The following is a 17,865-nucleotide window of genomic DNA, read 5'->3' on the forward strand; positions in this document are numbered from 1 at the left end:
TATAGTTGATTCATTAACATTGAACCCATGGACAACAGTACTCTATAAGTCATACCTGATAAAGCTTATCTAATAGGTATATTTTTTCCACAAGGCATATTATAGCCTTCTTGTGGATAAGAACACCAAACAGCGCTTCAGCACTAACTCAGGGGCCATCTTAAAGAAATCACCAACAAAAAGCATAGAAATGCAAAAAAAAAAAAAAAAAAAAAAATGTATCACTAAATAGATAGGAGAAAAGGACATTTGTTTACAGTGCGACAGCTCAAACAACAGGGCAGGGCATCATCTTGTTTGAAAACTAAACATGTGTGTGTTGGGTGACCCAAATTATTTTCCGCCCCGTACATGTCCATGAATGACTGCAGGTGCTGTACGGATTTTGTGATTATAAATAAATTTTAGCAGGTAGGCAAATTCATAAATATGGAATCTATGAATAATGAAGACTATGTATCTCTATGTATGCATAAGTGCATGCATGTATGTACGTGTGTGTGTGTATCTTATACACTTGCTTTAGAGTCAACAGGTTTCCTTCTCTTTTTACTTTCCTACATCCTCCTCCTCCCAGTTGCTTCTCTCTCAATCTCCTATCTCATTAATGGCACCGACAACCACCTTGTTATTCAAGGTTAAAACTTGGGAGACTTCTGATTCTTCCTTTTTCCCCACAACTCCCTATATTCAACCCATCATGAAGTCCTATTGGTTCTACCTCCATTCTCCAATTCCAAATACTTCTCATCACCTCCACTACTGCCACCTTTGACCATGTCACTACCATCTCTTCTCCAAACTCATATAATGGCTACTCACCCAGTAGTGTACGTTTAGTACTTATAGTATATTGAAATTGTCTTATTTATTTTTTCATTATCTTTCTCCCTGCATGTAATCTCTATGAGGTCAGGAGCCTTTTCTATTTTGCTTACCACTGCAACCAGTGCCTAGAATGCCAAACAGATGTAAGAAGAATTGGAAGTACACAAAATATCAAGGAATAGTAGGAAGGGAATAATTATTCATTGAATATGCATGCATCCTTTCTGAACCTGCCACTTCTCTTTTCTTTTTTAGTTTTCCTCCTCTATTATCTTTTTTTGGGGGAGAGGAGGGGTGGAGGGACAGGGTCTTGCTCTGTTGCCCAGGCTGGAGTACAGTGGTGTGATCACAGCTCACTACAGCCTTGACCTCCTGAGCTCAAGCAATCCTCCCACCTCAGCCTCCTCAGTAACTGGGGCTACAGGTAAGTACCACCACACCTGGCTAATTTTTAAATTCTTTGTAGAGACAAGGACTCACTACATTGCCCAGGCTGGTCTTAAACTCCTGGACTCAAGCAGTCCTCCTGCCTCAGTCTCCCAAAGTGCTGGGATTACAGGTGTGAGCCACTGCACCTGGCCCCTATTATTTTAACCCAGTATGTAATTACTCGTTACTCATGATACTTGCCTGTCACTCTGTTATGTGTTGCCACAGGAAGGAGGAAACACAGCTGTCACTGAACTGAATCATATATGCTAATACAATTGACTTAATACATTTAATGCATATATTAACTCATAGCTTTCAAAATATTTCATCCCAACACTCCCCAAACTACTTTCTCAAATCCCATTCCCTTGAATCAAAGAGTACACATACATAATCTTCAGAAAACACAATCACTGTTTGAGATCAACTCTTTGAAACACTGAGCACTTGCTTTCCAAAGTCAGGAAGGGTACAAGCAGTAGATATAAATGGCTCACTGCATTCCTTCTGGTACTTTTAAAGTGTGATAAGGCTCACTTTAAAACATTCAGATCATAACTACCAACAACAAAAATTGGAGGCTTGTCACTTCTAATTTCATTGATTCTCTTGCAATTCTTCCATTACTTCCGAAGACAATTTTCTATTTAAAATCTTTGTCCTTTATTACTTCAGGCAACTACCTTTTTTTGTTCTCACTTAAGATAAATATATAGCCAAATCCGGCATAGTAAAAATTGCTCTTAAACTGTGAAACCAGAAATACCCCCTTTTAATGTCATCAGCCTGGTAGGTCCAAGTCAAAGCCACTAGGAGGTAGCATAAGCTGACATGTAATAAAAATAAATAAAATAAGGCCGAGCACAGTGGCTCACGCCTGTAATCCCAGCACTTTGGGAGGCCGAGGCAGGCGAATCACCAGGTCAGGAGATCGAGACCATCCTGGCTAACATGGTGAAACCCCGTCTCTACTTAAAATACAAAAAAAAAAAAAAAATTAGCCAGGGGTGGTGGCAGGCTCCTGTAGTCCCAGCTACTCGGGAGGCTGAGGTAGGAGAATGGTGTGAACCTGGCAGGTGGAGCTTGCAGTGAGCCCAGATTGCGCCACTGCACTCCAGCCTGGGCGACAGAGCAAGGCTCCATCTCAATAAATAAATAAATAAAATAAAAAATCCTAATAAAAGCAGTAATTTTGGTAAAAATATAATTACTTGACACTTTTCTTAAGGGCTTTTTCCAGCTTCTTCACCTGCTGTTTATAAAGTCTTAATTCATGCTGTGTGGGCCTGTGGAAAATAAATAATGATAAATTAATTCAATTTACTGAATAAAACCATAAAGGTACTTAAATAAACGACATACAATACTTTGTTACTTGTCACAAATATACTTATTAAACTTCTGAAAATATTTCATGATTGCTAATTTGGTGTTTATCAGCCATTTAGATTTCTTCTTCTCTGTTATCCCTTATTCAAAGCCTTTTAGTTATTTTTTTGCTGCTAATCTATTACTTGTTTTTATAGTGAAATATTTCAAGTATACAGACAAAAACAGAGAACATTATAACAAATCCTGGTGTATCCACCACCTAGCTTTATCAAATTTGAATATTAACAGATTATGATTCAAATCTTAAACTTTATTCATATACTTAAAATTCCACATGTCCCTCATTAATGTCATTCTTCTCCTTCCCATACCATAGATAACCACTATCCTTAATTCACTGTTCATTATTCCCATGTATGTTTTAAAATTTTTACTATTTAATCATAAATTTACATATTATTGTGTTCAAGGTTTTCACATTTTATATAAATGACTTATGCTAGGTATCAGGTCCCTCTCTCCATTAAGGTGTAAGTTTTTTGTTGTTGTTGTTGTTTGTTTCTTTTGAAACAGGGTCTCACACTGTCGCCTAGGCTGGAGTGCAGTGGCACGAGTTCAGTTCACTGCAACCTCCGCCTCCCAGGTTCAAGCTATTCTCCCACCTTGACCTCTTGAATAGCTGGGACTACAGATGTGCACCACCACCCCTGGCTAATTTTTGTATTTTTTTGGTAGAGACAGGGTTTCACCAAGTTGGCCAGGCTGGTCTCAAACTCCTGACCTCAGGAGGCCTGCCTCGGCCTCCTAAAGTGCTGGGATTACAGGCGGGAGCCACCGTGCCCAGCCATTAAAGTATAAGCTTATTGAGAACAGGAAATTTGTTTTGGTCTCTTCTTCATCCCAGAGTTTGGGACAACGTCTAACTTACAATAGGTATTCAAATACTTGTTGAATGAAAACAAGACTCAAAAATGTTCATTCTTTATTACTGTCAACATAGAGAGTGTCATCCTTTTGTAGCTATGCTGGATATAACTTTCTGTTGTGTGCCATTATAAATTTTACTTTTCTTCTCATCCCACAGCACAGGAATAAGAACAACAAGGCATTCCAGTATAATTTGAGAATGAGAACTCTGCTGGTATAAGACTGAATCTAATATAGTAAATATTAATGTATTGTACATTTCAAAATCACTAAGAGTAAATTTCAAACATTTTCAACCACAAAAGGTATTAGATGATGGATATGTTAATTAGCTTGATTTAATTATTCTCCATTGTATTCATGAATCGTAACATCACTTTGTGCCTCATAAATATATACAGCTGTAATTTGTCAATTAGCAATTAAAATAAAAATTTAAGATAATAATCATGCTGAGTGAAAGACAATAGACAAAAAAAAGTAAATATTGTATAGCTCCACTTATATGAAGTCTAGGAAATATAAACTAATGCATAATGACTAAAAGCAAACCAGTGGTTACCTGAGGCAAAGGCAAAGAGAGGCAGCAGGGATTACAAAACAGGCAAGAGATAACTTTTAGGGTGTTTGTTTTTTGTTTTGTTTTTGTTTTTAAGAGACAGGGTCTCTGTTGCCCAGGTTGGAGTGTAGTGGTATGAACACAGCTCACTGCAGCCTTGACCTCCCTCCGGGGCTCAAGCGATCTTCTCACCTCAGCTTCCTTAATAGCTGGGACTGCAGGAGTACACTACCATGCCTGGCTAATTTTTTAAATTTTTTTCTAGAGACGAGGTCTCACGTGTAGCTCAGGATGGTCTTGAACTCCTGGCCTCAAACAATCCTCCTACCTGGGCTTCCCAAAGTGCTGGTATTATAGGCATGAGCCACTGCACCTAGCCTCCAAGGTGATTATCTGGATTATAACTGTTTCGCAGGTGTATACACATAATTCAATAAATTGTGTACTTTACATATATGCAGTGTACTGTACACCAATTGTAACTCATTAAAGCTTTTTTTTTTTTTTTTTTTTTTGAGACGGAGTCTCACTCTGTCGCCCAGGCTGGAGTGCAGTGGCCGGGTCGCAGCTCACTGCAAGCTCTGCCTCCTGGGTTCAGGCCATTCTCCTGCCTCAGCCTCCCGAGTAACTGGGACTACAGGCGCCCGCCACCTCGCCCGGCTAGTTTTTTGTATTTTTTTAGTAGAGACGGGGTTTCACTGGGTTAGCCAGGACGGTCTCGATCTGCTGACCTCGTGATCCGCCCATCTCGGCCTCCCAAAGTGCTGGGATTACAGGCTTGAGCCACTGCGCCCGGACAGCTATTTTTTAAAAGCAAAAAAAAAAAAAAAAAAGACTGAATCTATTTTAAGTTTTTTTTTTTTTTTTTTAAACAGGGTCTCGCTCTGTCACCCAGGCTGGAGTACAGTGACATGATCATGGCTCACTGCAGCCTTCCTGGGGTCAAGTGATCCTTCCACCTCAGTCTCCTGAGTAGCTGGGACTACAGTCAGAGACCACCACACCCGGCTAATTTTTATATTTTTTGTAGAGAAGGGGTTTTGCCATGTTGCCCACTCTGGTCTCGAATTCCTGCCTCAAGCAATCCGCCTGCCTCTGCCTCCCAAAGTGCTGAGATTACAGGCGAAAGCCACTGTGCCCAGCTTATTTGAAGTTCTTAGCTAGTTTTAACTTCTTCCATGTGGACTCCTATTTTCTCATTTCCCTTGCCTACCCGTGTGTTCTTGTTCCTTTCATAAGTTATCGTGGGAGAGAACTGACTAAAGTGAGAATAAGAATATTATGTACTCATGATTAGCTTTAGAGCAAAGGAGATAGAATGGTGCATTTAATATTCCAAATTCCAGTATATGTTTACTTTTCAAAGGATGAAGAAAAATTGACCGGGATGCAGTGGCTCATGCCTGTAATTCCAGTACTTTGGGAATTCCGGCACTGAGCCTAGGAGTTCAAGATCAGCCTAGGCAACACAGGGAGACCCCATCTCTACCAAACAAAAAATTAAAAAATTAGAGGCCGAGCGTGGTGGCTCATGCCTGTAATCCCAGCACTTTGGGAGGCCAAGGAGAAAGGATCACTTGAGGTCAGAAGTTCAAGACCAGCCTGACCAACATGGCGAAACCTCATCTCTACTAAAAATACAAAAAATAGCCAGCCGTCGTGGCGCGCACCTGTAATCCCAGCTACTCGGGAGGCTGAGGCAGGAGAGTCACTTGAACCTGGGAGGCAGATGTTGCAGTGAGTCGAGATCGCGCCACTGCACTCCAGCTTGGGGGACAGAGTGAGACTCTGTCTCAATTAAAAATAAATAATTTTAAAAATTAGCTGGGTGTGGTGGCTCGCACCTATAGTCCCAGCTAAGGGACTTGATTAGTCTTGAGCACTAGAGGTCAAGGCTGCAGTGAGACATGATCACACCACTGCACTTGGCCTGGGTGACAGAGTGAAACCCTGTCTCAGAAAAAAAACAAAACAAAAAAAACTTAAGTTTCTCTCACCTGGTTTCCAAATCTTTTTGGAGGTTCAGCTTTTCACTTAAAAGTGCATCAATCTGAGAGTTTGACTCCTTGAGTTGATTCTGTAATGACTGCAACACATTTCATAGAAAAATAATTAACTTTCTTAGATTACTTACTTTATTAAAAAGTATTTATTGGTTATGCAGTCCCCATACCATTAAAAGGCCTTTATAAGTTGGTGAGGCATCCAGACTTCTGTAGTCATTTTCTTCTTCTGACTGACTTTCATCTTCTTTATATTGCCTATGAAAATATGCATGCAGTATACTTATGAAAAATCTATCTTCAAAGAAAAAAATCTAATTAAACCAACATAATGAGGGTTTAATCATCTAAACATGAATTAAAATTAATTCAAATTTCCTACTTGTTCTCATAGAGAATGGTATTAGAACACTACTACTATCTATTATTATAGGACATACAATATCCATTTACTCTCTTTTTATTTAGAATATATGATCCATGAGGACCAGAACTTTTGTCTTATTCACCACTGTATCTCACTGCCTAGAAAAACTATGGACTATAAGAGGTGAAAAAGCACTGCCGAATAAACAAAACGAAACATGGGTGGAACATCCAGGTTCTTTCAAAAAATGCATTCACATACTATTTTTTCCTTCTAGTACTTTTAGGTAACCAAAAAACCTATATGAAAAAATGCAGATCATAAGTGGAAAAAGCAACAGATTTAATAGTCTTGGTTCAAGCCTTGATAACACCACTAACTAGTTGTATTATTTGAATAAATCAATCTCTCAGAATTTATTTTCTCATCTGTAAAACAGTATCTGTCACATCTACTTTACAGGACTGATGTAAAAAGCAAACGAAAGATACTGAAGGACTCTGTGAAATGCAAAGTGCTAGCAAATACATATGATTATTTTTAGCAATCTTGATTAACTATCACTGTGATGTCCTATATGGTAACCAACAGCTACATGAGCTAGTGGTTACCGCTTAACACTTGAAATATGGGTAATGCCACCAAAGAAATAAACTTTGAATTTCATTAAATCTTAAATTTAAAAATTGAAGCAGTATAAAATACTTTTCTGTTAAGTACAACTTTATTGTTTAAGGACTACATTTTGCTTTAACTGTTGCATAAAGTATTACTATTGTAGCCTAGTGTGCACTGGGTACATGCATGATTTCTAGTATTACACATAAACATATCACCAGTCTAGTAAGTTATCAATGGATTGATTCAGTTCAAATGATTTATTTATTCCCAATGTGTTTATTTTATGCATGTGCATATAGTCTGATGATAAAAACAACAACAACAACAAAAAACTTTGGACAACACTGGCCTTAAAAAAATGGATAAGCAGAGAAGCTTTTGCCACTGCAAGAGGCCCATGTCCCGCCTGTCTTCTTCCTTTGGTCTTGCTGCTTCAGTTCTACAGGTTTATAGCTCTTCTCTTGTGCTTCCTGTTTATCCTACTTAGGCCTCCAAATCTTAGCCTGTCTTCCCCTCTCTCCTCTTTCATCTTCTTTACTAATGTAATACTTGTCAATGAATTGTTACATCCTCTTTTTACAGTACTCCTACTTCTTTAGATGATACTTATATCCTATTGGTAGATCTCAAAATCTATCCTGAAATTGCCAGAATCTCACTTTCAAGTTAGTACTCACTCTTAAAAAGGAGACTGAGTTTATAATATAAACTCCTTTCAGTCAATGAATCCTGAAAAACCCCCTCCTTAGGAGACTCTTTTTATTGCTGCAAATTTTCTCATTTGTAGAATATTATTTATTAATGTATCTCATATTTTCTTCCTATCCTCCACTTCCCTCAATAAGACATTCAATCCAAATATCTGACCCAAGGATAATCTGCATAGGCCAAAATACTTTACTTCAGCTAGACAACTAATGAAAAGCTTTTTAAGCTAAAAAGTGATTCTTCTCCAAGTCGCTTGTTCCTCAACCCCAGATTTTCATTACAAACTCATGACAACTAAATTCAACACCACCACTCCAATGGCCTCAATCCTTTTGTCACCTTTAGTCAGAGAACCCCGTTTGCAGAACTCTACAAGTACCTCTCACATCATATTCTACATGAAAAATTTCCTGATGGCTATGTTATGTTAAATCTATTCTACTCTTACCAAAAACCCCAAATCCCCTCTCTTCATCATCTAGATCAGGGGTCAGCAAACTGCTGTCTGCAGGCTATATTCAGCAGGCTGTTGGTTTTGTAACTATTTTTATTGTAACACACCTGTGCCAATTCATTTACATATTATCTGTGTCTGATTTTGTGCTCCAACAGCCTAGTTGAGTAGTTGTCCTATCTTTGTAGAATCTCTACCATCTAAACGACAGTTTCATTTGGAAGTCAGAAGGTCCCTGATGCTACTTGATAAAATGCTGCTTTCTGAAAAGAATATAAAGCAAGAAGTTGCTTTTTAATTAGTTGCTCTCTTCTCCCTTCTTTCCTTCTTCCTTTTCTTTTCCCTTTCTTCTTATTTTTCTTTTTTGGAGTCCCCATGGTACTACAGATAATCAGCAACCAGCAACCCACAGAGCTCTGCCATTGTTCTCTCCAAGATTTTGGAAAGTCACTATTCTTGGGGCAAAACTACTCGAGCGTATGCTTCATTAAAATGAAGAATTATCTGCTGTATTATGGGATCCTAATTACTTAGAACATGGTACAAAATAGGTGCTCAAATACATATTTGTTAAAAGAACTGTTCCATCTATAAATAATAAAAAGATTAGCTACTGTTTTAGTGACCTTACATTAAAGCATTTTAAATTATATCTTAGATATCCTTCAGCTATTTTAGTTTAGCCAAAACCATTTATCTCTATGCTTATTTAATCATGTGATAAGTGTGTTTTAATCTATAAGCTTGATTTTTCACTGACATTTTATGTTTATCTCACATAAATCTGCATACTAATTAGGTTGCACTTTGGTAGGCAGCCAATCTAATTCTATGCACTTTGTGGATATACTCAGTAACTACCCAGGGGCTAGATCACATCAGTAGAAAAAATTGTAATACTTCAAGAAAATAAAGGGAAATACCATTTCCGTTGTGACCAATACTTCGGTGATAAATAAGTATACATAATTTAACATAAATACAACAAAACATCTTGACTTAAGTTGTAAAATACAGTCTTCAAGATCTTTATAAAAAAGAACTTCACAGTGACATATTAGGTGGATTTCCATAGTATATTTAAAGTTTCAAAAGCTACAGAAACTTCTGGTGTGATTACTGGATTAAAAACTTTAAAAACTGTAATACAGGATTATTCGTACCTTTGTGTATGAATTTTTCTAATTTTAGATTCATAGTAATCAATTAGACAAAGCAACCTAGAAAACAGAATATTGAATTATTTTCAAAATGCAGTATTAGAGCAACTACTAGTTTCACTACATAATTTCAAATTACAGTGTAAAAGTAAGTACAGATTATCTGGCAGGCTTTAAAAAATTTAAGTGATTCTTACCAGAAAGCAAATACTATACTAAGCCATATGTTATATTAATTTCAAACTATAGATTTAAAAATAACTATAAACATTATATCTCAACATATTAAATGCATATCCTCCTTGTCCCAACAGTTCTACCTCTAGCAATATCTCCCACAGAAATATGTCAAAGGATGCAACTCAATATGAACAAAGTTGTTCACTGCACCATTATTTATAAGAGTGAAAAGCCAGAAATAATTTAACTCTCCATCAGGAGAAAGGTTAATGGCACATCCATCCTATAGAAAATAATGGGCTGGGCACAGTGGCTCAAGCCTGTAATCCCAGCACTTTGGGAGGCTGAGGTGGGTGGATCACGAGGTCAGGAGTTTGAGACCATCCTGGCCAACATGGCGAAACCCCATCTCTACTAAAAATACAAAAAATTAGCTGGGCGTCGTGGTGCGCGCCTGTAGTCCCAGCTACTTGGGAGGCTGAGGCAGGAGAATCACTTGAACCTGGGAGGCGGAGGTTGCAGTGAGCCAAGAGCACACCACTGCACTACAGCCTGGTGACAGGGCAAGACTCCGTCTCAAAAAAAAGAAAAAGAAAAAAAAAAAGAAAAAGGAAATAATGGAGAAGTAGAAAAAATAATGTAAATTTGTATGTCCTTAACAAGGAACGATGATGGAAAAAATTAATGTTGCATAATCAAATGTATATTTTTTACCTTTGTCTAAAAAGAAAAGAAAAAAGTTAGATGTGAATATGTATATATACTGAAAAAGAACTCTATGGGTTCTTAACCAGGGAATAAATTGTAACCTAGTGGGTGTATGGAAGGGCAATGTTGCCATATTGACTAGTTGGAGAGGGGGCAGAATGCTAAAAATTCACCGGTGAACAACACAACAATACACAAAGAAGAACTGTCTCACTCAAAATGCCAACAGCACTCCTTTTGAGAAACAGTAGGAAGGACACACACCAAACTGTTAGGAGAGGAGGTTATCTCTGAGATGTGGGGATTAGGAAAGCAAGCAGATTTGTTACATTTTACCATATACACTTTTATATTGTTTGAATTTTTATAAACACTCATTGCTTTTGTGATTTAAAAAATGAGAGAAAAACAAAATAATACTATGCTTTCATGTGTTATTCTTTTTAAAGGAACAATTTATACTGTTTCCCTCCTATCTTGGGAAAACATTACCAACCCATCCCCCTTTTCAGACCTAATTCAGCCAATTGTGCTCTTAATGTCACAACTTTCTAGATTACTCTTTTTCTCTTCAACCCTTCCCCATCTTGACATACACCAGCTTTCACATTTTCTATTTTCCTGAAAATATGCTTTAATCTTTATATCCCACACAAATCCTCTTGACCTACTTCCCCCTTGTGCTACGCTTCTATTTCTAATCTTTTCCTTCACAGCAAACTTCATTCATTCTGAGTGATTGTAACCAATTATCTTCAATAAAGTTTTAGGGAAGACTTACTACATGTTAAGTACTGGGAATTCTGAGCAAATAAAATAGTGGAAAAGTAAACAAGTTAACCAATGAGGAAGCATGCAACACTGCTGATCACCCTCTCCTTGAAACACTTTTGTTCCTTGGTTATCATGATACCCAAACACAATTCCTCTTCTGCCTCTTCTTTCTGTATATGGAATTTGGAAGTTCTCTGGAGTTTGGCCCTTTTAACAATAGGCCTGATATGTCTACATGGATGACTGAAGGTGCCTAAGCATATATCCATAAATGAATTCATCGGTTCCTTCCCCGTTCCTTCAAATGTAGCTTAAAAACTGGCCATCTTTGACTCCTCCACTCCTTTCAACATCTATAGCCAATTCATCCGAACAACTCCTGTCCATCTTTGCAGTGTCTCTCCCTTTTTTTGGTCCTAGTTAAGACCTTCATTAGCCTTCACCTAGACTACTACAACCGATTACTAACTTGTCTTTCTGTCTCTGGGTTTAATCTCCTTGCTCAGAAATCTTTGGGTATGTTTCCTGTCACACAGAAAGTAGAACTCAAACTTTTCGGCCAATTTAAGTCTCTCAAAGTTACAGCACACTTTCCATATTGTCATATTGTCTCTTAAGACTCTTCCCAGAATCTCAAGTATCCTATGCTCCAGACCTCTTGGACTCTTGACGTCCCAAACACATTCACTTTTCTGTTACCATATTCCTCTAATTGAAACACCCTTTCTCTCACCTCTGCCTATTAATATTCTATAGTTCCTAGTAGTCCAGCTAAAAAGATAACTCATTCATGAAGCCTATGTAGTCAGTACTACCTTTCACTAATTTCTCCCTACGTCATACCCACTTAGCATCCTATCTGCCCCACCTTATAGTACATACCACTAACTGCTTTATATTTTACTTACCTGCATATGTGTCTATCTACACAACTAGACTATCAGGTCACCAAATGCAGGAATCATGGCTTTATTCATCTGTGTGTGCCCTATTACTCAGCCCAGTACCCATGTAACTTTTAATAATATCTGTAGTGGCTACAACTCATGTATTTCCAATAGGTTTAATTCACAATTTTTTATTTCAGTGTCTCAAACTGAAAGTTTGTATTGATAAAAATAAAACAGAGTGGAAAATCTCTGGTCCACTGGACAAATTCATACCTGAATTAGCCTGATTTCATCTGCTACACTGCAAGTTCTCTCAGTGCTTCTCTCACCCTCGTACCCAGTTATCTTAGCTGTTTTTTTGTTTTTTCATTCTTCCCTTCCAATTTCTCTCTTCTTCTCCTTCTTCTTCCCACTGTAGTTCTCTCTCCCCTGCCTCTCTCCTTTTTGTTCTTCCTTGCCTCTCCTATTTTTCTTACCTTGCCTCCCTCTTCTCTTTATTTACATCTTTCACTAACATTTTTATGTTGTTTTTGTTATGTGTTTGTCCTTACTTTTCCTTCAAGAGGATGAAAATTATATATGTATATATATGTGTATTATCTCTGAAATAATTATCAAAAAAACCTATAGTTTTAACTTGTTTTTACTTTATCTCTGACCTCATTGATTTTTATAGTAAAATAGAAACAGCTAAATATTCAAGATTTCCAGTCCTACTAAGTAAGCCTATAATACCACTTAAAATGCAATCAGTTTAAACTGTTAAGAGAAAAAAAGAAGGTGCTAGCATGTAAACAAGAGAGAATATGAACATAATATCCATACTACTTATATTGCTAAAAATAACACTAAACATTTAAAATCAATTACCTACAGGGGAGGTAAGGATAGGATGGAATAAAGGGGACAGAAATGAAAACACAACTTCTCTAAATATAAATAACGAATAGTTTTGATTTTGGAATTATATAAATGCTTATACATTCAAAAGTAAAAATTTAAAAAGCAATCCCTGAAAATTGAAAAGAAATTGAAACAAATCTAACTGCATTTGGTGATGCAAACACACAGAGAAACAAGTATTTCAAGATATTTTAGAAATATACATCTTGACTGCATACATAGTGGAATATATTAATGTCCAAGAGAGCTGCCCAGAAATTTTTTTTATTTTAAGTTCTAGGGTACATGTGCACAATGTGCAGGTTTGTTACATATGTATACATGTGCCGTGTTGGTGTGCTGAACCCATTAACTCATCATTTACATGAGGTATATCTCCTAATGCCAGAAATTTACATTTCATTCAGTAGGCTTATTGTTAGTAATTCTAGTTTTAATATTTTGAAACTATTTTTATGTATTATCAGATATAGCTAATAATTATAATACTGTTCTTAAGAATGATTTTCAGTAAAAAGACAACAGTTACAAATGTAAAATCAGAATTTAAATAAAAATACTATCTTAACTTCAGCTGGGTTAAATATATATAGTCCCCTCCAAAACATATAGTCCCTGGTTCTTTCCACTAAAAACTCCTAAAATCAATAACATAATAAAACTAAGCAACCCCAAAACCCATACAGTGATCTCTAAATATTATTCTTCACTAAAAGGATCAGTTATTTTGAGAAATGTCTGATTAATTATAAATTTATTTAAAAGTTTAGTGTTATTTTTAGTAAATGTTCAATTCCATTCCTCAAAGGACCTCTAGAACAAACAAACAAACAAACAAAAAACAGGATGAGCACGGAAAAACAATGCAGAAGAGGAGGAGAGAGAGGCTTTTCTAGTTTATAAGAGTTATAACCACCCCCAAGATAAAATCAGGTCAAACAAACAAAACCATGAATCTAGCTACATATCAATTTATGTAGCGAAATTACTGTCTATCCAAGACGGTATGAGGAACTCTTTTGCACAGATAGGCAAACACTCTGTTTTGAGTGACAATGCGATCTTCTTCCTCCTTTCTTAATCTACAGACTTCCGTTTGCAAAGAAGCAATAGTTTCTTGTTGCTCCGTTCGTTTTTTCTTATAATGCTGGCACTTCACCTATAAGATATTTTTTAAAAACATAATTATGATATGTACATCTAGGACATGCTATCCTAACCATATTGTACACAAAGGCATCTTCATAGTTTCTATTGAGCTGTTTCATTCAAGAACTTCAGTATTGAGGCTGTTTTTAAATGAGTATAAGCTCTAGGAACATTAATATATCATAAACCTGAAAAAATATAAGTCAAATAACTATAAAATGGGGAAACTACAGTTCATAATTGCATGCATTCAAGACATTTCTTACCAAGTAAAGGAACTCAAGAATTTCCATAAAACTGGTATAATTTTATGTTTAAGTTTACATTAAAACAATAATCAGGAAAGAATATTAATTCAGAATTGCAAATAGTGTAGTCAACTTAGGCATTCATGCAATGTGGGCAACTGTAAACTCACAGTAAGTCCATAATCAAGAAATTATCATCAAGAAATAATCAGGAAGAACGACATCACCAAAATGGCAGAGTTGAAGCAATCTGACTTCACTTCCCCCAACAGAAAACCAAAAGCCAATATCCAATGCCAAGATTATTACCAGCAATATCCCAGAACTCAAATCTAAGGATGGGACAATCCCCAGAACCACAAAAAGAAGTGAAAAAATTTCAAGCAGATGGTAGGAGAATCGGACTTCTGTAACTGTGATGCCTCTCCCCTAATCTGCAAGGAACTGCCTGTGGAAAATTTTCCCCAGACTCAGTTTCTACACTGGAAAAAGTGAGATCAAGACCAACTTCCCCACCATCTTGGGTTCCTTGCAGGAGAACTGTCCCTGCCTCAACCCACAGAAAGCATCACAAGTGCCTGTAGGAAGAAAAACTCCTGAGAGCAACCAAAGACAAAGATGGGAGGTGGGAATAGCAGCAACCCCAGTCTGTAAAATCTGCTTGGTTTCTCAGCCAAAGAAGATGCTAAATCAGAGGGCTGTTCAGCAGCATCACACTGTAGGAGATACACTCTATAGGCTCGCTGGGTATGAAACCCTAGTCAGCTTTTCCACACAGCTGGAGTATCCCATTTGGGATCTCCCCAACCTAGGACGATCAGTACTCTGAACGCTTGCCAGAGCTGTGGCAAACCTGGACATGAGCTGCCATCTAGTACCAAGGAGGAGGCAGTAACCTAGCATAAAGGAAATTCAACAGGTGAATTGTAAAGAACCTCTATGTAAACATATCCAAGAAAAACCCAAACAAGCCAGACAGTGAAAACTGAAATAACTAATCCTTCAATGAGAAGACATAGATATATGTCCACAGGAAACAAGAGCAAACAAGGAACCATGACCCCCAAGATGGAAAAAGAAGCCAGTGACTGACCCTAACGAGCCAGTGAGGTGAGATTCTTCAGATCAAGAATTCTTTTTCTTCTTCTTTTTTAAGTCATCTGGTTCTGGGCCTTTATTTGTTCAGAGGTTTTGATTATTGACATAATCCATTGTTACACATCTACTAAAGTTTTTTACTTCTTCTTAAGTCAGTTTTGGCAATTTCTGTGTTGCTAGAAATTTGTCCATTTCATCTAAGTGAGCTAATCTGTTGTCATATAATTGTTCAAAGTATAGTCTTACAATCATTGCTTTAATGGAGGGGTGGAGGTTTAGGGTTTACTACCTTACAACTTTCAGTGATGTTAAATCTTTTCTATCATTGTTTTTGTTTGTTTGAGACAGAGTCTCACTGTCGCCCAGGCTGGAGTGCAGTGGCATGATCTCGGCTTACTGCATCTTCTACCTCCTGGGTTCAAGTGATTCTCCTGCCTCACTTGAGTTGCTGGGATTACAGGCATGTACCATCACACCTGGATTTTTGTATTTTTAGTAGAGACAGGGTTTCACCATGTTGGCCAGGCTGGTCTGACCTTAAGTGATCCTCTTGCCTTGGCCTCCGAAAGGGCTGGGATTATAGGCGTGAGCCACCATGCCCAGCCCTTTCTATCACTGTTAAAGATGGAGACCATCCTGGCGAACACCGTGAAACCCCGTCTCTACTAAAAAATACAAAAAACTAGCCGGGCGAGGTGGCGGGCGCCTGTAGTCCCAGCTACTCGGGAGGCTGAGGCAGGAGAATGGCGTAAACCTGGGAGGCGGAGCTTGCAGTGAGCTGAGATCCGGCCACTGCACTCCAGCCCGGGCTACAGAGTGAGACTCCGTCTCAAAAAAAAAAAAAAAAAAAAAAAAAGAATTTTATTTTATTTTTATTTTTATTTATTTATTTTTATTTTTTTTGAGACGGAGTCTCGCTCTGTCACCCAGGCTGGAGTGCAGTGGCCGGATCTCAGCTCACTGCAAGCTCCGCCTCCCGGGTTTACGCCATTCTCCTGCCTCAGCCTCCCGAGTTGCTGGGACTACAGGCACCCGCCACCTCGCCCGGCTAGTTTTTTGTATTTTTTAGTAGAGACGGGGTTTCACCGTGTTAGCCAGGATGGTCTCGATCTCCTGACCTCGTGATCTGCCCGTCTCGGCCTCCCAAAGTGCTGGGATTACAGGCTTGAGCCACTGCGCCTGGCCCACTGTTAAAGAATTTTAATGTTATATCTGTATATTTCTTAGTCATTGCTTCTTCCTAATCTCTGTCTGCCCAGGATTCAAAAACTCAGTGAACTCCAATATAACACAGGAAATCAATTGAGAAATCTATCAGTGAAATTTTTAAAAGGTATTGAAATAATAACTTTAAAAAAAAAATCAAACAGAAATCCTGGGACTGAGAAATACATTCCCTGAACTGAAAAATGCATTAGAGGCTTTTAATAGCAGAATGGATCAAGCAGAGGAAAGAATCAGTGAGCTTGAAGACAGGCTACTTGAAAATACACGGAGAAGAAAAAGAAAAAAGAATACCTACAAAATATAGAAAATTACCTCAAAAGAGCAAATCTAAGAATCATTGGCCTTCAAGAGGGAGTTGAGAAAGAGCAAGGGGTAGAAAACTTATTCAAAGAAATAGTAACAGAAAACTATCCAAATTTACAAAGAGATATAAACATCCATGAACAGGAAGGTCAAAGATCACCAGACAGATTCAATTCAAATAAGCCTACCCCAAGGCATAGAACAAATTCTCACCTGGGCAATACCATACTGGACATAGGAATGAGTAAAGATTTCATGACAAAGACACCAAAAGCAATTGCAACAGAAGCAAAACTTGACAAATGGGATCTAATTAAACTTAAGAGCTTCTGCATAGCAAAAGTAACAAACAGACAACCTACAGAATGGGAGGAAACATCTGAAATTATGCATCCGACAAAGGTCTAACAGCCAGCATCTATAAGGAACTAAATTTACAAGAGAAAAACAAATTCATTAAAAAGTCAGCAAGGGACATGAATAGACACTTTTCAAAAGAAGACATACATGCAGGCAACAAGCATTTAAAAAAAAAAAATGCTTAGGCAGGGTGCGGTGGCTCATGCCTATAATTCCAACACTTTGGGAGGCTGAGGCGAGTGGATCACCTGAGGCCAGGAGTTTGAGACCAGCCCAGCCAACATGGTGAAACCCACTCTCTACTAAAAATTAAAAAATTATTCAGATGTGGTGGTACACGCCTGTAGTCCCAGCTACTCAGGAGGCTGAGGGAGGGGAATCACTTGAACCCAGAAGGTTGCAGTGAGCTGAGACCACACCACTGCACTCCAGCCTGGGCAACAGAGCAAGACTATGTTTAAAAAAAAAAAAAAAAAAAAGACAAGCTCAATATCACTGATCATTAGAGAAACGCAAATCAAAACCACAATGAGATACCATCTCACAGCAGTCAGAAGGCTATTATTAAAAAGTCAAAAAATAACAGATGCTGGCAAGGTTGCAGAGGAAAGGGAACACTTATACACTGTTGGTG

At 37.8% G+C, this 17,865-nt stretch overlaps 1 protein-coding gene across 16 annotated transcripts in view; it reads right to left on the reverse strand.

The window, feature by feature from the left end:
• Positions 1-17,865, reverse strand: part of CEP70 (centrosomal protein 70) — a 101,711-nt gene that overhangs the window by 21,402 nt on the left and 62,444 nt on the right. For all 16 annotated transcript variants that reach the window (XM_077990917.1, XM_028843399.2, XM_077990921.1 and 13 more), the window contains 5 exon segments: positions 13,836-14,005; positions 9,395-9,451; positions 6,252-6,339; positions 6,076-6,164; positions 2,472-2,546 (listed from right to left, as the gene is read on the reverse strand). In XM_077990917.1, coding sequence (XP_077847043.1) covers positions 2,472-2,546; positions 6,076-6,164; positions 6,252-6,339; positions 9,395-9,451; positions 13,836-14,005 — 479 coding nt within the window.

Source organism: Macaca mulatta, chromosome 2 (assembly GCF_049350105.2).
Source record: "Macaca mulatta isolate MMU2019108-1 chromosome 2, T2T-MMU8v2.0, whole genome shotgun sequence".
NCBI classification, from domain to species: Eukaryota; Metazoa; Chordata; class Mammalia; order Primates; family Cercopithecidae; genus Macaca; species Macaca mulatta.